Genomic DNA, 23,077 nt, shown 5'->3' on the forward strand with positions numbered 1-23,077 from the left:
TTTAGGCAAAATCAAGCTGCTCTCATACGTCCAACTCGTTCGAATATATCTTTGTGCACTATAATCATGTATCCATTTGTTCGAGAAGGTTAGTTCACAAAAAGACTGCAGTATAGAAAAGTCTCTGATCAGGTCAGATAAACAAAACCACCTACCAAAACCCTCCGAGGCCTTGTTTGGAACTTTGGATACATGACATCCCTCCAAGGCTCCAATCCATACATATTGGGAGGAATTAACATGAAAATTAGTTTATTTTTCACTCAAATCCATACTTATTGGAAGGGTTGATGTTATCCAAACAAGCCCCGAAGGAGTCATCTTTCCGAAGCTATACAAAATGATGTGACCAGCACTGAGTTTCTCGCTTATTTTGACCGGCCCTTCAGCTTCTTCAGGCAGCACCAGCGTTAGAAATATCTTTGCCGAAAAGCCCAGCGATTGCTTTTCCTGGATCTTCCTGCTTGATGAGGGACTCCCCGACGAGAACCTACAGCGAACACACCTGAGTCGTCAGCTCCACAAATAAGCAAATGAACGCGAATTTGTCATATGAGCCAGGAGTTCAGGTCTCGTGGCTGATGACTTACCGCTTTGCCCCCGGCATTTTGAACGAACGAAATGTGATCAGGGGTGAACAGTCCAGATTCTCCTACAACCTGAAACATAGAAAAGAACATGAATGCTCGATGAAGTACTACTTCCTATGCACAGTCAAGTGTGTGGCATGGTGCAGTTATTTTCATAGCTGCTGGATATTGATGTCAGTATAGGTGTAATGGCATCAATGAGTTACAGTTTGAAGTGAAGGTACATATACCTGATTCACAGCATAGTGCGACATGCTATATAGTCAGGTAATTTTAGATCACAATAACAATGAGGAAATAAAGAATTGATGTCCCAATAGTAGCTACTGATGTTAAAATTTACCAAGTAAAACATAGTTACTTGTCGAATATTTGCAATGCAAGGTTTGCACATTGTAGATCAGTGATTCATCCTATCTAATTGTATAAGAATCTTGACAATAAAGTATACCTTACATATTCTTCAAGTATATGAAAGTGTGATTTGTGAATAGTTGCATATAGTAAGAGGCATAGCTGCGCAGGAAAAACTAGTCGTAGCAAGTGGAAGAGGAAGCAGGCTTTATTTTTCTTTTTTGCTTTTCACAAGAATTATGTCAAAGAAAATACTTACAATTATATCCTTCTGAGCTATCATCTTTCCTCGTTCACCCTCCAGAAGTTTTTTGGTGTTTGAAATATCAACTTCAAATGTCTCTGGAAAAGGAAATGTCCTCAGACTTATTCAACCTAATAATTAATAACATGATATGGAGAATTACGGTAGATATAATGTGTATAATAACCTTTTCTCACAGTGACCACATTATCATGTTATGCTTTAGTTATGAATTTTACAGCAAGCACTGAAATAGTCTAGATTAACTGTATGTTCCCCCCAATCACTTCTCTACCATGCAACTGAATCTTCATATTATGGTGACATATGAAATGCAAGCTTTCAGGCAATAAAATAGCTAGGAATTGAATTTGGTGTAAAAATTAATAAAAACAACATACCAAGATTACGGTTATTGATGCCTATGAGCTGTACACCATCAATCCCTAAAACACGGTCCATTTCCCTTTCATCATGAACCTTCAGTAACACAGTCCAGTTGAATCACTAAATCAAATGACTTGAGAGCAACAAGTGGTGGCAGTTGAAACAACATGTAAAATATATCACAAGAAAAACTCAACCTCAACTAAAGCAGCCATCCCAAGTATTTTGCAAATTTTCAACATGTACTTGATATCAAGGTCAGGTAATACAGCAGCAATTAGAAGAACAGCATCTGCACCCTTGGACCGTGCATAGTAAAGTTGCCAAGCATCAACAATGAACTCTTTGCACAGAAGAGGGCACTGCATTGAGTAATACAGAACTTCAGCTATTCATGCACTTGAAGTACCCTGTCTGAACATCATTGACTTCTGGAATGTATGAATGCAATATGGACATAGCACCTGGACTCCAGCATTGCGTATAGCTGCCAAGTTGTCAAAACTTCCCTGATTACGTATTAAAGGAAAACAAGTGTCTTCAGGACATATAACTTTATAATGGTCAATAGAAATTAGATCAAATTCTCAAGGTGAAGAAATTAATGACCTGAAAGTATTTTTTATCTGTAAGAACACTAAGGCATGCTGCCCCGTTTTTCTCATATGCCTGAGCGACCTGAACCTGTTTATGCCCCAACAAGCATTATTACATGGCAAAAGATGCTGGTTGGTTTCAATACAAAATCATGTGTTCATTCAGATTTCAGAAAGCCAACAAATAAAACCTATCACATAAAAAACAATGTCAACCAGATGACCTCTATTCACTTATTTCACAGTATCCATATAATAAAACTTCAAAAGTTGGTTATTCTAATCCCTTGCATCTCTTGTAGGCTTGCGAGCACATCTGTTATGTTAAGGACAGGCGTCCTGCCATACTCATAGTTTTCTGTATTGTTCTGTGACAACTAATTAGTAATTACTAATCACGACTTGTTTGTGTCACTGCCGATAATCAGTTCAGTCAATTATCAGATTCATTTTACTAAGGTTTCCACAAATGAGTGCCCAGGACAAATTATCACTGAAATGGTAGTTACACTTACACAAGGATTATAATGCACATATAACAAATGGATAAATTTTGATAGCACAAATGCAATGATTGGAAATCCACACGGAAAAATTTAGCCATACCCAGAACTCACCGGATCAAAGTCCTCCCTAAGAACACCCCGGCTTGGTGAAGCCTTCTTGACCTCTGCAATCAGAGCAGGCAAGCCAGTCCGATCATACGACGCCTTGAGCGCCCCAACGAAGTCCCTCGCCGGCGGAGCAGCCTCCAGCGGCCCCTTCAACATGTACAGGGGCCTCCTCTCCTTCATCTGCCCAGCGCAAGCACATCACAAAACGTGAGCACAGGTTAAGGCAGGCACTGGCATGCGCATAGCACAGGGACATCTCACGGACTCGCCTGCGAAACCTCGACGTCCTTGTCCCAGACGATCTTCTCGAGGATGTTCCGCGGCGTGTTCCCCTCGTTCTCGAGGCGGAACTGGAACGGGCCGACGTAGTGCACCGCGGGCCCCGTCACGGGCCGCCGCCGGATCCTTATCCCGTCGACGCCCTCGATGGAGGCCCCGGCAGCGGCGGCGTCCTCCACGGGGCTCCCGCTGTCCCCTTCCTCCGTGGCGACCGCCGCCTCGGCGTGCGAGCTCGTCGTCGTCGCGACCTCGCCCACCTCCGAATCCTGCACGACAACACGACACACCCACACGGACCTCACGACTCGCAATTTTGGGGGAGCGAACCGAGCTCGAGAGCTGCGGGCACGGGGAAGCTGACCGTCTCGGCGCGGGTGCAGCGGGGAGGGGCGGGGCTCGGGCGGCCACCGGAGGCGGCGGCGTCCATGTGAGCCGCGACGAGGGGGCGGCGCGCGGCTGCGCTGGCGGCGAAGGTTCTGGGGCGGCGGAGGTGGGAGTAGCAGGTCGGGGCAGGGAGGCCCGGCCGGGGAGGCGCGGATCCGATAGCGAGTGCTTCCATTTGAGGCGCCGCCGAGCAGAGAGGGGTGCTGATTGGATTGGGGTGGACGTTAGCCGTTAGGCATTGTACGCCTGCGCTCCTCCTACTGCAACTTCACTGCTGGCGCCAGTCACTGGGCTGCCGGTTGCGCAACAGAAGACACAACAGGTGACTCTCTACCCTCTAGCTGCAAAAATACCACTGAAAGTCTGAAACTGGTTAAAAAGCAGTCAGTCAGGAGCTTATGAAAGCGGCAAATCACAGAAATTACACAAGGAACGGCACCAATTTCGTAGTAACCTGGAAATTCCAAACAACAGGGGGAGGAGGGGAAAAAATGGACTCTTGGCGTGGACAAGGGGCCCTTACATCTCATTAGACAATTAGAGTCCAGGACTGCAGAAACAGCTCACACGACGCCACTAGACACTAGTGTTCTAGATAAGGACTGTACATAAGCTTAACCATTACATACTGTTAGCGGCGGTACTGCAACAACATGCTAATTCTAGGCAATAACGGTAGCAAGCTAGCAACTAAAGAGTGCTCAGCACATACAAATACACACACGATTCATTTACAAGCATATTCAAGCAGCATCCCTGCTCAATCCCTGATCTCTGTGCCAAAGACCCGATATCTTCTGCTGCCCCAGGGGTCGTTTTTGTCCAGCCGGTAAGATTTCAAGCAACACCATATCCAAGGTGGGTTCCTGGTCAAGGGAGCGCCTTCCTCGTCCTCTTCTGGGATGCCCAGTAGCTTGTTCATCTTTTTTATCAGCGCCTCTGCTGTTAGAAAACCACCGAAGAATTTGGCCTGCCATGGATTTGGATGAAGACAGGATAACACCTATTTCAGCAAGACTTTCACCAATACTGATTTTTCTCTTTCATAACTGATGAATGTGGATACCAGGGGCAGTCTGTAGGCAAAGCAATCAAGCATAAGAGTGATTTAGTGACATATTACCCCATCATCTTTGTGGACGTATGCATGAATTCTTGCTGTAGGATCCTCAAGAGTCAACCGAAGAAAATAGCTACCAGTCAAAAGCAAACGGAGTTCACTAGCTCGACATGGGTATGCAGCCACAACACGGACCAGGGTTTTGAATTTGTGTGTCACCTAGCACAAAAAAAAAACTGGCTAGCTTTAGAGACAGTTCAGAACACTTCTCATGAAAAGGGAGAGACAGATCACTGGGATAGAAATTAAAGTAAACGTGCTCGCATGTTCTTGGGGCATCTGATGATATTAGAGCAAATCTAACACAGACATAAAACTATTAAATAACTGGAAAAATGGGAATGAAGTAAATACCTGTTCATGAGTTAAAGACTCCATCAACGTTGAGTAACCTGCCGTCTCATACTCTACATCTGACAGAATTGAGAACAAAATTGTCATGTGGCAAGCCTTATGTGGGCAACAGGTGGCAACAAAACGTGCATACGCAGCACCTCATCAATATAACACATGCAAACAAGCACTTTGACATAAAGATCATCATGTGCTACATTTAGATATCCATAGATATGTACCAAACGAAAATGAATTAATGAGGTCTATTTTTCATGAAAAACCTTCATGTGCACATAAAACAGGGGAATGCTATACAATAAACTTATTCAGGTAACTATGAAGATGAAGGCCTGAGGAGCTAACATAAATATTGCTATCTAATCAAATAAGTGCTGAATCGGAAGCTAAATGCAGGGTCTGAACTATAAAACAGAATATGCTTATCAATGGAGCAATACAGATTATCAGACTATGCTCTATACCAGCAACATTAGAGGCCTCAGGAAGGCTTGCCATTGGCTGGCGATGAACTTGATTGGCGATGCGGCGGTCATACATCCTGAAGGTATTAATGCAATTGGTAAAATTTACTTACACAATGTTCAAAAGACACTCAATTTCATGAGAGAAAAGAAGATTACTTCAGGCGATCAACAACACTGCCATCTTCATGAGATAAAAGGCGAATCCTACTAGATGGTGCCAAGATGCCTTTCCAAATGCCAAACTCTTGCTTGCAAGTTATGTTGCAGAACCTGGCCCAGTAAATATTCTTTTGCAAGTGAAATAATTCCTTGAGAAACCTGTTTGCAAAAATCCTCAGAACAGTTCCGACACAAGGCATTGTGCATAAAACCTCCCTGGGTAGAGGCGTTCCTTCAAGATGTAGAGGGGACGATTCAACCGCCTCAGCATCCAAACTGCATGCTCATCAATCAAATAACAGAGAAGCACTACAAATGTTAGTTATGAAAGAACTGTGATGTCAGCAAATGCTTTTCTGAGAAGATAAGAGTAATTTGCTTTTCACTAAATATGCTCAGGTTCCGTGCACCATTTAAAAACAACCTAATAAAGATTGAAAGCTGCAACATTATTTCAAAAACACTAGATCATCTTCCTATGTTGCATAGATAGATTTGCTAGATATTGCAGAAATAAAAATAATAAACAGCAATAACCCTACAATCTTACATTGCCTGAAACTCAGCTGCTGGGGTATCAGTTCCATCCCAAACATAAAATGTCCATTCGCCATTACTTTCATGGACATGAAGAACCTGCAAGGCAGAGAGAGTTCTTGAGCAAACAATGTGCCAAAATAACTCCTGAGTTCAATGTGATTGAACGAAGAACTAACCTTGCATACTAAGTCAAAAGTAGTTTCAGACTTTAAACTCCTTAACTGCAATTCAAGTTCTTTCATACCTATGGTGCAAAATCGTTAGATAGAAGCAGATATCGCAAAAGTTGCTGATAAAGCATGTATTCATGAACATACAAATGGTTCATGAATCTCTGCGCAGAGACAAACATGGATACATAATTTACACTACAATAAAGTTATATACCCTAAAGAAGCAGAATAGCATATATATTAACCAAATATAGGGATAGCAGGTAGTTAAAGGTAACATGAGTTTACTGTAAGAAGCTGACAACCAAACAAAAAATAGGAACGATGTAGACAGCGAAACTCAAACTGCTGTTGTGTTTGATTGAAAGGCAGGCAGAGACATCCCTTAACCAAGGGCTACTATGGGATAATGCATGCCATGTTGTATTCAAAATTTATAAAACAAATTAACCATTCGGGTAAGAAGAGTTCATAAATTGCATGGCTACTGTATACTTATTGGCCCTAAAGGCCTAAATAAATTCAAGCATATTAACATCATGCTAATTGGTCGGACCAAGAAATTGAAAACTGAATTTAGTCTTTCAGCCCCATAAATATGATAGATAGCCTGGCTTCCTATTTGGATAAGAACATTTTCGCCACCATGATGTTTCATTGACATATAAAATTGGAGTGGGATGAGCATGATTAAGACATCACAGGAAATACCATGCAGATGGGTGGATTTAAAGAAATTAGCAATTGTGATTATTAATTAGGAGTCACCTGGAGGATTGTATGCAAGCCACATCCTCATCTGGGTCAAAAGTTCATTGTCATATTTGCTCCCATGATATTTCATAGAAGTCTGATATGGGCTGGACTCTGTAGATACTTTCCCTTCAAATAGGGCGAATGAAGAAAACTTTTTGTTAAATGTAACAAAAAATTCTCCATGCATCGTTATCTGCAGATAAAAGTAAATATGAACTACTTGCTACCAAATAGGTCATTAAAAAATCAAAATGATGAAAAAAGGCTTTGATAACCACACATAGAAAAGGCACATGGAAAGTTATAGCTCTTGGAAATACCCAGAACTGTGACAAATGGAATAATTAAATAAAGTTTTATGCTATACCACGACATTATGAAGACTGATCACATCTCCACTTGACTTAACACAGGGCAATAAAGCAGTATTGTCTGCAAAAAATGTTACAGAGATCCCAGCTGGACGTGATTGATCGGCAATCCTCATTGTAAGAGTGAAATCTGCAAAAAGAAGAAAAAAAAACTATAGCCATGACCAAGCATTCCAGCATTGACTTGAGGAGAAAATGAAAAGAATCAGCACTGAATATGAGTACAACATGAGAGAATCAACAGAATATCCCTCTTTCTACATGATGACTTGATGCAAAAGAGGTCACCAAAAGAGGCGACGCAGGGATGAGGGGGATGTTAAACTAAAGCATGGGGTTTACCCCCAATGCAAGCAGTATTTTGAGCAGCAAGCAAATAGTAATCAACACGATTCAACATTCCAAATGTATTTCTCTGAATTCACAGCAAAAATTCACAACCTAACCCCACAAATTCCCTGTTTCCGCAGCATTTGTTGTCCAGAACAAGCCCTAGGTGAATCCTTCGCGTATCAGACTGGAGAAGAACTGAAAAAGGAAGCATACAGCTTGCGGCATCAAAGCGGTTCAGAAACTGACGAGGCCAGACTCCACCGCTCACCCTGCTAGAACCCCAGACTAAACCCTAGGAGGAGGCGGGCCGAAGCGGGTGGGGAGGAAGGAGGGAAGGGGATGGGTGGAGGGTGAGGCTCACCCGTGCCACGGCTGCGGACGGTGGCGCCGATCTCGGAGACGGCGGCGAAGAGGCAGACCCGGGCGCCGGGGGCCTTCAGGGCGTCGACGATAGGCAGGTACACGTACTGCGCCTCCCCCGCCGCGGCGGCCACGGCGGCGGAAGGAGCCGCGTCGCCCTCGCGGGGCCTCTTCCGTTCCCTTACTGCTGCCTCCTCCATAGCCCGCGCGTGAGTGACTGAAGCGTGCTCAGTGTTTCGACGACGTTTGAGTTTTGAGTGTTTTGACGCTTCCCCTTCGATGAACAATAATGCATATAGATTTTTCGCAAAAGATAAGGCTTTGAAATGAAAATATATTCATCTTCAGTTCGAAAGAGACATTCTTTTCGGGAGAAGGGTATATTAACAAATTTTCAGATCGTATAAAAATCTTAGCTCAGGAACATAAGAACAACGCTAGTGCACAGTCATTGATACGCAAGCAGCGCCTTCGAATTTTCAATCGCCATTGAAAACGAGATGCTGAGGTACAACATCAAACGCTACATTTTTTTTACATTGCGCAAAAGACCGTAAAACTTTGTCTGAAACCAGCACGGGAGCATCGCAAAAACAACTCAACAGACAGCAAGTGATGTGATCCAGATGGGGTCTTCTACCCAGCCGTAAAAAAACTCACGGATCCGACCACAAGGTAAAAATCAATGAAAGAATGCCTGATGGACCAGACTAACTAGATTCACACAAGAGGGTTCTTCCCGCGCGGCAGGGAGACGCTGCGCCGGATGTCCGGCATGGGGATGTTGGTCCTCTCAGCGTACGGCGGCTTGCTCCAGTTCCGGCGTTGCCTCCCTTCGGTCAGTGGCTCCATCTCCCGGACAGAGACCCTGGCATTGTGGGGAAAACAAAACTTTGTAAGTGAACTCACCTGTGGATTGGGCACTATTGTACAATGCAGACCACCATGAGTTAAGTGAAGAAAATAATACTATCAGGGGACAGAAACAGCTGATGAGAGCCTCTCTTTTTTTCTTTTGAGAAATAAATAGCTGACGAGCTTGAGCCATACCGAAGATCAATGTTCTGGGATTGTCTCGTTGCCTGCGTTGGGAGCTTCTTTGCCTTACGGTTAAAGTGGAAGGTTGGCTCATCGCCTGCAAACTCGTTTTCAATCTCAGACGAGTCCCTGTTCTTGGCCTCTGACCTCACTTTGGTACCCGAGTGTCTGTTTGCCGAAAGCTCTTCTTTGTGAGCCTTTGCCGTGCTGTCCGACCTGTTCTTTGTCATACTTTGCCGGACAGAGGGGATTTTGCATCTGTTCTCTTCCGAGTCCCGGAATTTCCGTAGACTCTGAGCTGTCAGTACGGATGAAGGTGTGTTCCTGGAGCTGCTGGACAGTACTTTTGGAGGCACTTCGACCTTTGATATGGGTGTGCAATCGATGCTTCCAGTGTTCTCCATAGTTTTGGCAAAACTGCCTCTCTCAGCAGACAATGAACTTCTCACTGGAGGAGATGGAGTCTTATACTTCCGCGCGCTCAAGTATAACTCCCTGCTGATGACAGGAGATTTATCATCTACCTCTCTCGCTGACAATGGGGAGCGGAACCTTCTCTGCTTGCCAGATGATGAGCTTCTTATCTGTCAATGAATCAAGCCATATCTTTAGGATGCTTACATGAAAAAAAGATGTGAGAGCAGTGTTTTTTTGAGAGAAAAAGATGTGAGAGCAGTGTGCTGCAACTTGAAAGAACCTGGAAGAATACTGCAGTGACAAACGAACATAAGAATATTCAGAAAAACAAAGTACCTCACTTGTACAAGTGTCTACACTAGATTCTCGACCAGCTTCAGGTTTCAAGGACATGCTGGTAGTTAAAGGTGACCTTGTTCTTGCATTTCTCACCTCAGAGGTCACACGGTTAGCAAGATCTTTAAACTGCGCTGCTTCACGTTCCTTTTCATCTAATGCCAATTTCAGCTTGGCAATCTGTCAGACAATTCTCATACCATGAGTTATGAAATCAAAGTTCCAAAAGTATGTGCATGTATAGTAATTCTAAAACAGCACCATACCTCTTCCTTTAGGTCTTTGACCTGGCCGACTTCCTTATTAGCACGGGCTGCACCAAGTTCTATTGTGGCTACTCGCTCAGCGAATTTGAGAGTGCTCATTGTTTCAATAAAAGAGTCTGTTTCAGGGTTTACATGCACAAACATCAATGTTTTTGCCTGGCCACCTGTATTGCCAGAAAACAAAAGGTTAGAGAAGTATTTTGACGGAAAAAAGACTTCAAGATTAAGGGCTTCTAGTACCTAAGGCATCCTGCAGCACTTGTGTTAACTTGCTATTTCTGTACGGAACATGGGAACTCTTTTGGGCAAGCGCAGCTATAACATCACCAAGTGCAGATAACGATTTGTTTATGTGCTTGGCTTCAGTTAGTCTTTCTCCAGTTGCTTCAGATTTGTCTACCCTCTCACTTCCCGCGAGATCCACCAGATGAAGGCACCCTCTTAGAGTTGAGCCTGAAATTACCTCCTTTCCTTGTACATGAACTGTCAACACACTAAACAAGAGCAATACAGTTACCAACAGTACAGTGACACTAGTATCATCCAGATAAATCAATTGAAGAGACTATACTTGTTATATGATCCTATTATGCAACGAAGTACAATGCATGAGTTCAAGAATACCTGTGTGAGCGGCTACTTCGTTCATTGAGAGCAGTTGATCCAACCGCTCGGTTTCTCTGGCCAACTTTCATCAGATCCAAAACATCTCGTGCACACTTAACTGGTACAATATTTGCATCTGGGATGTTGAGTCCATTTACATGGGAATTATTGCGTATCTCTAATGTGTTTCATAGTTAAGGAAATATAGAAGAAAAACGTATGAAAAACAAACCTTTGACAGTAAAGCAAAAAAGGTGAAGAAAGCTATTACATTAATGTATTTAATTAATGGAGGGAAGATTTCAACTTTATTCATATTATCTTTATTCAAAAATAAATATAACTTATTCATCATGTAAAAGGATATCTTCTGTTTGCACCATCAGTCATTAACAAATCCCTCACTTGTTCATTGTATATTTCAATCATCTGAACTTTAACATCATATGTGATAGAATCTGCTCTGGTTTGAGAAATTTCAAACAGATCGTTCAATGACCGGTAGTTCACACCCCAGGTTTCCTCTGTTGTTACGTCTGGACCGCTCTGAGTAGCACATACAAAATAAATTATCATAAGGAAAAGCAATAAACGTGATGGCATGCAGATAAAAAATCTTCTAATAAGATAATGTTCTTAGGTATCTATCCAATAATAACTACTCTCCTGTTATACTATTGTGCCCCTGATTCGAACTTTCCACACAAACATCGGAGTTCAAAGCAAAATTACTTGTGAAGTTCTAAGAAAATTTTCCTTGCAAAGAATTACCATTGTGTAAGTTTTCCCAGATCCCGTTTGACCGTATGCAAATATGCAGACATTGAAGCCATCCATGATGGATCTAATCAATGGTTGGGTATCAGCAAAAACTTCAGCTGTTACAAAGAAATTAAATTTAAGGTCATAAACATTAGAGTAGGCAATCACTGTTTCTAAAGTAAAGGAGAAATGAAAACTGATGAAGATTGATTATCTACATTGTGAAGCATTAGGCCCAAATATTTTGTTGAATGTGAATACTTTCCGTCCATCCTTCCCTTGCTTTTGAGGATTCGCAATCATGATTTCTCCATTTTCCCCAATATGATCAACAGTAGACCTTTGATCAGATTGTGACTTTGGGAATGGTTTCACTCTGCAGTAAACTCTAATGCTACCTGACACATTTTTTTTGGTTTAATCAGTAACCAAACGTATCTTATACGTGCTAGTAAAATGAAATTAATAAATTGAAATTCGCAGGTTACCTTTAAGATCTTGGACCTGATTATACAGCTTACGATTTTCCTCCAGCAACTTGTGGTAAGCATTATGGTTCTGAGCCTCAAAGTAGCTTTCTACATTTTTTAGATATTGCTCAGAGATGAAGCAATTAAATGTTAAACTGTTGGATACAATTCCACATTTAGTACCTACCTAGCCTCCTCAAGTCTTTCTCCCAGTCAGTGCGAGTAGATTCAACTTGAAGCTTCATCTCATTGAAGGACGTCTTTAACATCTGAATTTTCAAATATCAATAGATTAACCATAATTAGTACTATGCAACAGAGCACATAATACAGAAAGGATTTTACAATTACTGTAGTCACATAACTTTAGCTAGAAAAGGTGTCCATTTTTCTAGAACACGCAAAAGACATTTGATTGGAAGTACAAAAGGGGTTCTGACAAGTAAAACTTGGAATTTCTACAATTTAAGCTTAGGGCCTGTTTGGCAACCAGCTGTTAAAGTTTAACACCCATCACATCGGATATTTGGATGCTAATTAAGAGTATTAAACATAGGCTAATTACAAAACTAATTGCACAGATGGAGTATAATTCGCGAGACGAATCTATTAAGCCTAATTAGTCCATGATTTGACAATGTGGTGCTACAGTAACCATTTGCTAATGATGGATTAATTAGGCTTAATAGATTCGTCTCGCGAATTAACACAGGGTTCTGCAATTAGTTTTATAATTAGCACATGTTTAGTTCTCCTAATTAGCATCCGAACATCCGATGTGACACTGTTAAAGTTTAACACCTCGTATCCAAACACCCCCTTAGCATGAAGCATGCAGCCTAGATAATAAAGGTATTAATTAACAATTCTGATTCTGCATGGGATATAATACCAAGTAACAAGCTCACTAGCACAATTAACTTTGGCATGGTATTTACCTCCAGTTCTTCTTGTTGGCTTTCAAGTACTCCCCCATCATTCAAGTGTTCACGGCTGCCACGAGGATTTCGTGTTGAAGAAAACAAGCACTGATTATTCTCCTTCAGACATTTTGAAATAGCTTCAATCAAATCCGATTTAGAAAGAGTTCCATTGTCATCCTTCATCATCTTCCTTAGAAGTGACCTGACCTGTTAGAGATGATGCCTTGAAGTAAGTAATAATTATTATTGTGGAAATTTAAGGTTTTAAGGCTGCCAGTAACAGCGTTATTTTTAAATTTTGCCAATGCTTTTTTCCAAGAACATATATATGGCAAGGTTATGGCATAGAGGTTACATCAAAATGAGAGGAACGGAAATCCAATATTCTAATTTTTACCGACAGTAGTACCTGATTTCTATGGGAAGCAAGCAGAATGGTAAATTCTTTACAAGCTTGCTCGAGTACTGTTTCGATGACCTGCGATATTCACAAGCATATGAAAATGAGTCCAAATGTTATTGTGGTTCAGCATCAGTCAGACAATACTAAGAGGGACAACAAATAGAAACGAATGAGCAGAACTCACCTACCATATCATCTAGAGGCAAATCTTCAGCTTCACCCCATTCCAGAAGAAATGCCCTCACAACTCGAAGAACAAAGTGTTGAAAAAGAGAATGTTGAGCTTCTTCGACCCTTGATTCCTCAAGGGAGACTTCAGAGAGAAGATGCACGAATTCCAGCATTTGTTGGTCTGAGCCTCCACCTCTGGTTAAATGTGAAGCGTGCCTTTTGCATGAGGATGCAATTTTCACAATGCCACCATACTGCCATATACCAATGCCACCTGAGAGCTTCCACTCGTGGTATCCCTTGAGGCAGAGTATGCAGTCGACAACTTTCATTGACGAACCTCCCTGTCAGCGTTGTAGGTGGAATTCAGATGTGACAAGTTTAACACAGTGAGGTAAGTCATAGATTTGATCTAGTAAGCTAACATTCTGCATCTACTATGACCTAGCAGACTGCAAGATGGGGGTTTTCTTGATTGATATATCGAACCTATAGATGGACTCCGGTACTAAAAATAGAATGCCTACATTTTTCAATGAGAAACAGCACTTATTTTCTTCCAAATGTGCAAAACAGTTCAGTTAATCCTCGAAGCCTTACAATTGAGCAAATCAAACTGCCCACAATAATCCAAGAACTTTACGACATATATATATATATATATATATATATATATATATATATATATATATATATATATAGCAATAATGTGGTCAATGCAAATCAACTATGTACCTTACCTTCTCTATATCAGAAGTTTCGAATGTCAACAGGTTCATGGCACTAACTGCAACAAGGAAGTTCCTCATGTTCTCAAAGTACTGGATCGCAGACTGTGCAGGCCCATCGAATGTCTGAACCGTGACGACAGGATTCTCCACAACCTACCCACAGAAGAAGAAGAAAAACGAAGAATTGGCATGCTGCAGTGGTATTTCAATTTCCATGCAACGGAAACAAAAGCAATGACATTTTGTCCCCAAATTTGACGTGAATATGACACGCACCTTGGGGACGGCGCCTGGATTGACACGGTTGAGCACTTTGCAGAGGACGAGACCGTTGCGCAGTGCCACGCAGAACTCCTCCTCGGACGGCCTCTCCGGCAGGGTCTCCACCGCCGCGGGCTCCATCTGCCGCAGCCATCGCGCCGCCTCGCACCTCCGTGAAGCTGGGCAGCACCGGCAACAACAGATCAGAGAGGTCGCATTTGTTACAGATTAGGAGTAGCCGAGAGACAAAGGTTGTTGCGAATTTGGATCTCACTAATGCAGATTTATTTTTGAATTGTGAATAACGGTAACCGAAATTTGAAATATTAAATCGCAACCACTCCCGAATCCCGATCACACCGATGAGATAGATAATTAATGTCGCGTGTTTAATGAACGCAGCATACTAATCAAACGCGATCTAGATTAATGGTTCGGTGATCATACTTCCCCTGTATGCTTGCATACGCGTGGCTTGCCTTTGGGGGAGGCAGTGTGTTTAATTGCAGAGGCGTACGATGAGCAGAGCACAGTAATTACTCTCCCGTGCGGTACTAATCCACTTGCTTGCCGCATCCGTGGACGTGCCGCGACCGAGCTTCTCCACTCCACTACCGGTAAAGTGGCAAGCGAGCGCCGCAGTCGCCGACGGCGCCGCCGCCGCCGGAACACCGAAAGCGCGCGCGCGCGGAAACACGCAGCGGCGCGAGCGCGGATCACCCGGCCGCCGCACGCGCAGCACGACGGATGAAGCATCGAAGCAGAACTAACACAAGCGAAAGCTAATGGATCACCACACCACCCCGCCCCTTCTCAGGCGCGGGCGGGCAGGGCTTACTCACCGGCTTCCTCGGCCTTGCGCAGCGCCATTCCCACGTCGTGCGCTCCGGCGGCCCTCATCACGCCAGCGGCGGCCGTGCCGAAGTCGATCGCCTCGTCGCACCGCCTGACCTCGCCCCTTGCCTCGAGGATCGCACAGCTCGTCTCCGCGCTCGCTCTGGCAACGCGCAACGGCAGGGACGACCGGTCCGCACTCCACAGAGCCAGGGGGCGTTTGAAAAGCTCCGACCCCGAGGGAGGGCGCTGGGGGCTTCTTTTAACGGACACTCCCCAGGGGCCGCCTCGGGATATTTTCAAACTCGCAGGGGGCTAAGCGGCTAACTCCAGCTGACAGTAACAGTAACAGCGAGTTTAGGGGGCTGTTTGGATACGAGGTGCTAAACTTTAACAGTGTCACATCGGATGTTCGGATGCTAATTAAGAGGACTAAACATAAGCTAATTATAAAACTAATTGCAGAACTTGGGGTAATTCGCGAGACAATCTATTAAGCCTAATTAATCCATCATTAGCAAATGGTTACTGTAGCACCACATTGTCAAATCATGGACTAATTAGGCTTAATAGATTCGTCTCGCGAATTATACTCCATCTGTGCAATTAGTTTTGTAATTAGCTTATGTTTAGTACTCCTAATTAGCATCCAAACATCCGATGTGACAGGTGTTAAACTTTAACAGGGGTTTCCCAAACACCCCCTAAAGTTTGAGCGAGCCCGTGCTGGTGGCCCTGGCCGTGCTGCGCAGCGCTGAAAGATAGGGCGCGGCCGCTGCGGGGCGCCGAACAGCGCGCAGCGACGGCGGCCGGTGGGCTCGCTGCACGTGGGAAGAGGCCGGTGGGCTCGCTGCCTGTCTGGGCCGGGCACTCACGTGCGTGCGGGCCGCCAGATGGATGGGGGTGGTGGAGTAATTTATTTTCCGGTCCGGAGCCCGACGGGATTCAAACGCGGAGCTGCAACTTTCTGATCCCGCTTTGGAGTATCCTTTTCGTTCGGTATGCCGGGTTTGGGGAGGGATTTCGAACCAGAACGGTCGACTCGGTGAGATCCGGCATGTTGCAGTTGCAGGTCCGCTGGGCGCTGGCAGTGGCAGCATATGGCTTTCAATTTTAATGAGTGCGGGAGCAGTGGATGAGAATGCGGTGTACAGTGGAGCGAGCGGCAGCTGATTAGTGGCGCTGCCGGTCGGGACTCCGGAAGCTCGGACACTGATGGGTGCATCCGTGTAGACGTGTAGTACGTTTCAATTTTCAAATCATCACGCTGCTAGGTTGGGACTAGCAAAGGGTTAATGGCCTGGTCCAAGCTCCAGCTTGCTTCGCTCCGTTTTGAATTTCAGATCTCATTGTAGCAGTATTTGGTTGAAGCAAGCTACTCCCTCCATTCCACATTATAGGTTGTTTTAGTTTTGATATCTATATGCATATCAAAAGTCATGCATCTAAAAAAGTGAAACGAGCTACAATTTGGAACGAAAAATAGTTAGAAAGCCATGCATCTAAAAAAGTAAAACGAGCTACAATTTGGAACGAAGAATAGTTAGAAACTGACCAAGCTCTCTACTCTCTAGACTTGCATATGCGCTCTCCACTTCAAGAGGAGGAGCGGAACCGAAAAGGGGAGTATATATACAGCATTGCATAAATAAAAGAAAAGTTTTTTTATTGTGAACTCGTACTCGTATAAAAATTTAGGGCTTGACATGTCCTAAACTTTAGGACATGTCATATCGGATGTTCGGACGCTAATTAGGAGGACTAAACATGAGCTAATTATAAAACTAACTGCAAAACCTCTATACTAATTCGCGAGACGAATCTATTAAGCCTAATTAATCCATCATTAGCAAATGGTTACTGTAGCACCACATTGTCAAATCATGGACTACTTAGGCTTGATAGATTCGTCTCACAAATTAGACTCCATCTGTGCAATTAGTTTTATAATTAGATTATATTTAATACTTCTAATTAGTATCTAAATATCTGATGTGACATGTAAAATTTAGGACATGTATCCAACATCTGATGTGACATGTAAAATTTAGGACATGTTATCCAAACAGGCCCTTAATTTATGAAAATTCATGGAAATGAAATTCTCTATTCCCAACGGTGAATTTTCTAGGTTTACAAGGCCCAGCCCAAGAGTTGGTATGGGCCGTACGGCCTACGGCTCACGCAAGCTGCCCTTGCGGTCAAATCCGATACGGTAACGGAAACGGAGTAGGCTCTGCTTCCTGTATAGCTCTACGCCTCTACCCCTCTCCGCCGTGTTGGACGTGACCTGCCTCTCCAGCCAGGTCCTCCATCGCGCGCCTCTCGTGGCTCTGCCGGACCGCGTCGACTCTCACCGTGGGCTCCACCAACAAAGCAGAGATCTCCCTCGAGCGCCCACGCGAGTCTGACAAACCAAGTGCTTCTGGTTCCGGTGATCCGCCGCCGATGGCTAGCAACAAGGCAGATGCCGTCGCCACGGTCGTCTGCACAACCTGCGGGAAGAAAGACGGCGACCACTCGGCCCCAGATTGTCCCTACAAGCATCTCCTCGCACGAGCCTCCAAGGACGGGTCTCCTCCCGCACCTAACCGCGCGTATCGAGTCTGCCCAGCGTGCGGGTACTACCCCGACCCGGACCGGCGGCGCTGGGACGGCGACAGCGCCCTCCGCGTGACCAACCTCCCGGACGGCACCAGCGAGCGCGACCTCTACCGCCTCTTCGCCCATTCGGCGTCGTCAACCGCGTCCCCCTCTCGCCGCCGGCCGAGGAGGAGGACCCCGCCGTATCATCACGGGGGCGGCCGGTCGGCACCGTCGAGCTCGACCAGGTCGACTACGCCGAGGTAGCCATCGGCTGGCTCGACGGGGACGTCTACGGCGGCCTCATCCTCGGCGTCGAGTGGGCGGCGCCGTTCGTTCCTCCCCCGATCTGCGAGAGCTGCCTACGACAGGACGACGAGTCCGGGACCTGTGTCCGCGTGACCAACCTCTCGGAGCGCACCAGCGAGCGCGACCTCTACAACCTGTGCTGCCCGTTTGGCGTTATCGCAAGTTTCCACCTTGCAGCTGATGAGGCGGAGACTACTGGATCACGCAGGCAGATCGGCGTTGTTGGGTTTGATATGAGGGATGATGCTGAGGTGGCCGTCAGGTGGCTCAACGGGCATGTTTTTGATTACCTGGAGCTCCGAGATCGAGGGCCCCTTGAAACTGTAGAATTTCCATCTGGAGTTTCTTCCATACGAGTTTTTTAGGACCGAAGCAAATCGAATTTGTGTTTTCTTCAGAAATATAGATTTAAACCATATAGCTATAAAACCCACGAGGAGCCAATTACATGTAGACAACCAAATAGCACAACAGTTGGGTAACGTAAGCCCAACGCACGCATAGACATGCAGCAATAGTAGTAGGATGGAGGAGGATAGGCACGGCAGCCGCGGCGGCGGGGGCAGCACTCACGGCAGAGCCGGCGGGCGCGGCGGCCACAGCAACGGGAGCAGCGGCGGCATGCAGGAGGTCAGACGCCCGCCGCGGTTTGAGGGAGCATGAGATGAGATGTATCCAACAAATCATATTGTACGCACAAATTTTAAACAATGGAAGCCATATAGCTAACGGGCTACCCGAAGAATTGGCGCTGCTCCTCATTGGCCGAGCCCAAAAATGTGCGTGCGTGGGCCATGTGCCGCTTCCAGGCCGATAGACTTGGACCCAAATCCAACCTGATGCGCTCTGTTTCATTGTAGCTCTCTCTGGATCAACCCAAACCCTAGCGCACACAACGACCAACCGAGCGGCGCGACGGCGATCTCGAGTTGCTATTCCTTCTACCGGGCTGCTGGCGTTCACTCTCGCAATGGGCTCCGCCGAAGAGATCCCCGTCGAGCGCCCACGCCCTTCAGGGAGCGATTCCGATGATCCGATGGCAAGCAACTCAGGCGCCGCTCTCATGGCTTGCTTAACCTGCGCGAAGAAGGGCGAGCACCCGACCTCAGAGTGCCTCTACAGGGACCTCATAAAAGCAGCATCCGCGGACGGGTCTCCTCCCGCGGTCGACCGCACGGCGCCTCGGGTCTGTCCGGCCTGCAGACGACGAGACCGAGCTGACCCAAGGCGGCGGCGCGGGAGCCACGAGATCCCTGCCGTCCGCGTGGCCAACCTCCCGATGGCCACCAGCGAGGCCGACCTCCGCAACCTCTTGTGCCGGTTCGGCGTCCTCACCCGCGTCTCCCTCTCACCGGACGACGGCGACGGTGACGAGGAGGCCGGCCGGGTCACGCGCGCGGTGTGGCGTCGTCGAGTTCCTTCGGCCGCCGGCCGCGCAGGAGGCTATCGGCCTGCTCAACGGGCATGTATACGGCAACCTCGTCCTCCGGGTCGAGTGGGCCGCGCCGTACGTCCCTCCTCCGATCTGCGCGAGCTGCATACGGCAAGCCGAGATCTCTGTCCGCGTGACCAATCTTCCGGAGGAAATAACACGTGAGCGTGACCTCTACAACCTCTCCTGCCGGTATGGCGTTATCGTCCGGGTCCAGCTTGCAGTTGGTGAGAAGGATGGGTCGCGCAGGCAGATCGGCACTGTCAGGTTTGTTCAGAGACGGGATGCTGAGGAGGCTGTCAGGTGGCTCGATGGGTATGTTTACGGTGGCCTTGTCCTTCGAGCTATTGAGGAAGATGGAAGCGTGGGCGAAGTCCACCAGGGGAAAAAGGACAACAGCCGGCTGGCCGTGGCCGGCCGGCCCGCCGGCAATAGAATGCCTGTGACTGCTAGCGCACCCACTCCGAGACTCCGAGTAGGTCGAGGCACGGGCCCTACCTCTTCCTCACTCGCGCCCAGCGCCTGCGCACGCCGCCGTGCTCGGACTCGCTGACGGAGGAGAGGGGTGCGGAGGGAGGTGAGGTGGAAGAGGAGGTGCTTGGCGTGGCGACGCGCGGGGGAGGCGCTCCTGGAGCTGCTTGGCGGCGGGACAGGGAGGCGAGGTGGAAGAGCGCGACGGAGCGGCACAACGTCGCGTGCATGGTCTATAGCGGCGGAGATGGGGGAGAAGATATGGTACGGAGATGGGAACAGGGAGCTCAGCTTGACGGAGTCTACAACTTTTCGAAGGAATGGTAATTCGTGGAGCAGGCTATTTGCAACTTTTTAAATTTTAGATATAAGTTTATTTTAAATTTATGGGATGGGAGATAGAAATTGATTCTATATATTCTTATTATATGTTTCTAACGTGCAACTTATAGCACGCTCTTCGACTCGCTTCCTTATACAAGAAGTGACGGGTCCATAGACCCGGGGCCGGGGTCCCCAACAGGACTACTTTCCTGCGACACTTAGCCCAATAAAAGGCACAACAATAACGTGTACCTGGGCCAGCCCAGCTACGCACAGTTGAGCCGAGACCACGATCCAGTCACCGACTGGTTCCTCTTATCAGGAGGCCTGGTCGGCGCCCCGACCACAGGGAGCTAGCCGGGGGGTGGGACCACAGTCCGACCCTGACTGAGTGCTTCCGACCTAATCCCCGACTCCAGCGTCCATGTACAGTTAGGGTTTCGTGGGCGATTTCAGGGATCCGATGCTGGGGGCGATGGATCTAGCTTGACGAGTGCTGGCTTTACCTTTTTTTGCTATTTTGGTCGCAGGTGGTTGTGAGGATACGACCGGTGGCCGCCGTGCCGAGTCGACAACGAGGAGCGGAGGAGGCATGCGAGGATGGGCGGGGGCCGGAGGCCTGCGTGCGCAAGACGGCGGTCAACTCGGGCTGCGGGCTGGCACGGCCCGTCAAATTGTCCGTGCTCTGTGGGCCGGTTCGATACGAAAAAGGCCTTGCGGGCCCATACTTGGGCCGTCGGTGTGGCCCGTGGGTCAGCACAGCATGGCACGATGATGTCATCATGACGGGCACGAAAATTAACGGGCCTTGCCGGCCCATGTCAGACCGGGCTGGGGGCCCGAATGGACAACTATAGTTCCACGACAGGCAAATGGCAACGCGTTGGTTCTTTTGCACTGGCAGCACACCCGTCCTGGTTGATTCCGATTTTCGTCTAGTAATGAAAAAATGTAACTGCAAATTAAGTTTCCTTTTTGTTGGCAATACATGCACACAACCTGCAAATAGCTTGGGCATGAGCACACACGCAGCTTTGATCTGCCGAAACGGCAGAAGAAAAAAAACGCGCTACAATATCGAGCAGCAGTTGGGCCCGCCACCGCCGTGCTCTCGCCCCTCACCGCCTGCCGTCGCGCGCGGCGGCGTGTGGCCCACGGCGCGCAGGTCGTGGCGCGCGATCATCGGGGAGTAGTTCGCGGGGTGGCTGCGCGCCACCTCGCGCACGTACAAGCTGCCGCCGCCGGCGCTGCCCCCCGCGTAGCCGTAGCTGCCTTGCCCAGCAGCCAACGGCGACGGCGCGCAGTGCTGGTAGTATCCTGGGCTGGGGGTGCGGTGGTAGTAGCCGACCCCATGCCTGCTATGCTTGCCAGGCCACCGCGAGGAGGCGGCGACCGGGCACTCGATGCGGCCGCCTCCGGGCACGCTCCGGCCGGGAGTGGGGTGCCGCTGGTACGGGGACAGCGTGAAGAAGACGTCCTTGGACACGGCGCTGGTTGTACGGCCAGGCAGAGTCCGAAGCTCCACGATCTCGGCCTCGCCGACCTCCTTCTGCAGCTTCCTCGTCAGCTTGCCCGCGTCCATGCAGTCGCCGATCACCAGCAGATGGTCCTTTCCGGCTCCGGTCACCGTCACCGACTCGACCCCTGGCCAATGTCACGTACGCTTCCATGTCATTGCCCAAGAAATTCGGATGGACTCGATCGGTTTCACGAAGGACAATGGGTATGTGGTACCATACCGCTGACTGAAGCTGCCACTTTCAGAGCCTTGTTACAGCCCTTGTCGGAATCCGGCTGCATGCGAATGATTATCTCCTTCTGAAGAAATTTCGGCAATAACTCAGGTGTTAGTTAAGTTGTTGCTAAACATGAGCATTAGCAGAAGTAGAGAGTTTGAGGAGAAATTAGTTCTTACCCTCATGCTTGTGCAAGTGTAAGTCTGCAACACCGTTCGATGGGAACCCAATTATAAAGCCAATTTGGTCGTTGCTCAGGGAAGATGGAATGTTTTTGCCTCTCACGGAGGTGCGCTGGAAACTGGTCAGACTGATCTATACTACCCCAGCTCCCATCTCTTTTTTTCTCCGTGACGTTAATGGTTGCAATTTTTTTACTGTTTTAGATTAGTAAACTCATAACTGCTCCAGGCGACTCTTGGTTGAAATTTGAAAAGAATTAAGCAGAGGTTAAATAAAGTTTCAGCAATCCGGTATGGCGGATTGGCGGTTCAGAACTTCAGGAAAAGTTGATGGCGACTCGACATCGCAGACTTTACGTGCCCCGAGTCAAACAATGCCATCCCAAATGGTCCAGCTTTATGCAAAGTAACTTATGGTTTGCCCTCAGGGACTAAAATTTCCCTTTTAGTTCCTAAAATGCTAAACAGGATGACTAAAAGTTGCTAAACTTTAGTTCCTAAAATTTAGTCATTTAGTCCACAAATGGTTGCTTATAAGGACTAAATGGTATTGTGAACGCCCTGTACCCCTCATTAATGCCCGTCCGTGACCAGCCTCCCCCCCGCCACCACACCGCACAAGAAACCCATAGGACAAATATGCATGCGCGTACGAAGACCCGTCAAGATGAATTATACCCGCACTTGCCTCACATAGTAGTAACGCTACCATACTTTCTTTCCACAGGTCAAGAGGACACT

At 47.0% G+C, this 23,077-nt stretch overlaps 3 protein-coding genes across 4 annotated transcripts; all 3 read right to left on the reverse strand.

Annotated features, from left to right (window-relative positions):
- Positions 1-25: 25 nt before the first annotated feature.
- Positions 26-3,623, reverse strand: LOC101763179 (indole-3-glycerol phosphate synthase, chloroplastic). Its single transcript, XM_004975845.3, has 10 exons — positions 3,426-3,623; positions 3,055-3,330; positions 2,789-2,965; positions 2,185-2,259; positions 2,040-2,084; positions 1,773-1,937; positions 1,590-1,668; positions 1,204-1,286; positions 591-659; positions 26-490 (listed from the first exon to the last, which is right to left on the reverse strand). Exons 1-10 carry the CDS (start codon positions 3,621-3,623, stop codon positions 395-397), a joined length of 1,263 nt encoding a protein of 420 aa, XP_004975902.1. The 3' UTR covers positions 26-394.
- Positions 3,624-3,932: 309 nt separating this feature from the next.
- LOC101763584 (protection of telomeres protein 1b) lies at positions 3,933-8,355 on the reverse strand. Of its 2 annotated transcripts, none has more exons than XM_004975846.3 (10): positions 8,083-8,355; positions 7,385-7,518; positions 7,030-7,210; positions 6,265-6,332; positions 6,099-6,184; positions 5,546-5,824; positions 5,387-5,463; positions 4,923-4,981; positions 4,572-4,727; positions 3,933-4,418 (listed from the first exon to the last, which is right to left on the reverse strand). In XM_004975846.3, the coding sequence occupies exons 1-10, from the start codon at positions 8,279-8,281 to the stop codon at positions 4,209-4,211; spliced, it is 1,449 nt and encodes a 482-aa protein (XP_004975903.1). In that variant the 5' UTR covers positions 8,282-8,355; the 3' UTR covers positions 3,933-4,208. The 2 variants fall into 2 exon arrangements, with proteins under 2 accessions (XP_004975903.1, XP_022683782.1); XM_022828047.1 differs by lacking the exon at positions 8,083-8,355 and adding an exon at positions 7,830-7,999.
- Positions 8,356-8,498: 143 nt separating this feature from the next.
- On the reverse strand, positions 8,499-15,519 carry LOC101764261 (kinesin-like protein KIN-14F). The gene is made up of 17 exons (XM_004975848.3): positions 15,308-15,519; positions 14,481-14,644; positions 14,214-14,357; positions 13,491-13,817; positions 13,309-13,377; positions 12,915-13,106; positions 12,164-12,245; positions 11,995-12,084; positions 11,725-11,904; positions 11,516-11,622; positions 11,112-11,290; positions 10,763-10,927; positions 10,379-10,632; positions 10,139-10,302; positions 9,873-10,052; positions 9,132-9,703; positions 8,499-8,949 (listed from the first exon to the last, which is right to left on the reverse strand). The coding sequence occupies exons 1-17, from the start codon at positions 15,363-15,365 to the stop codon at positions 8,802-8,804; spliced, it is 3,075 nt and encodes a 1,024-aa protein (XP_004975905.1). The 5' UTR covers positions 15,366-15,519; the 3' UTR covers positions 8,499-8,801.
- Positions 15,520-23,077: the final 7,558 nt, after the last annotated feature.

Source organism: Setaria italica, chromosome VII, assembly GCF_000263155.2.
Source record: "Setaria italica strain Yugu1 chromosome VII, Setaria_italica_v2.0, whole genome shotgun sequence".
In the NCBI taxonomy this organism is placed as follows: domain Eukaryota; kingdom Viridiplantae; phylum Streptophyta; class Magnoliopsida; order Poales; family Poaceae; genus Setaria; species Setaria italica.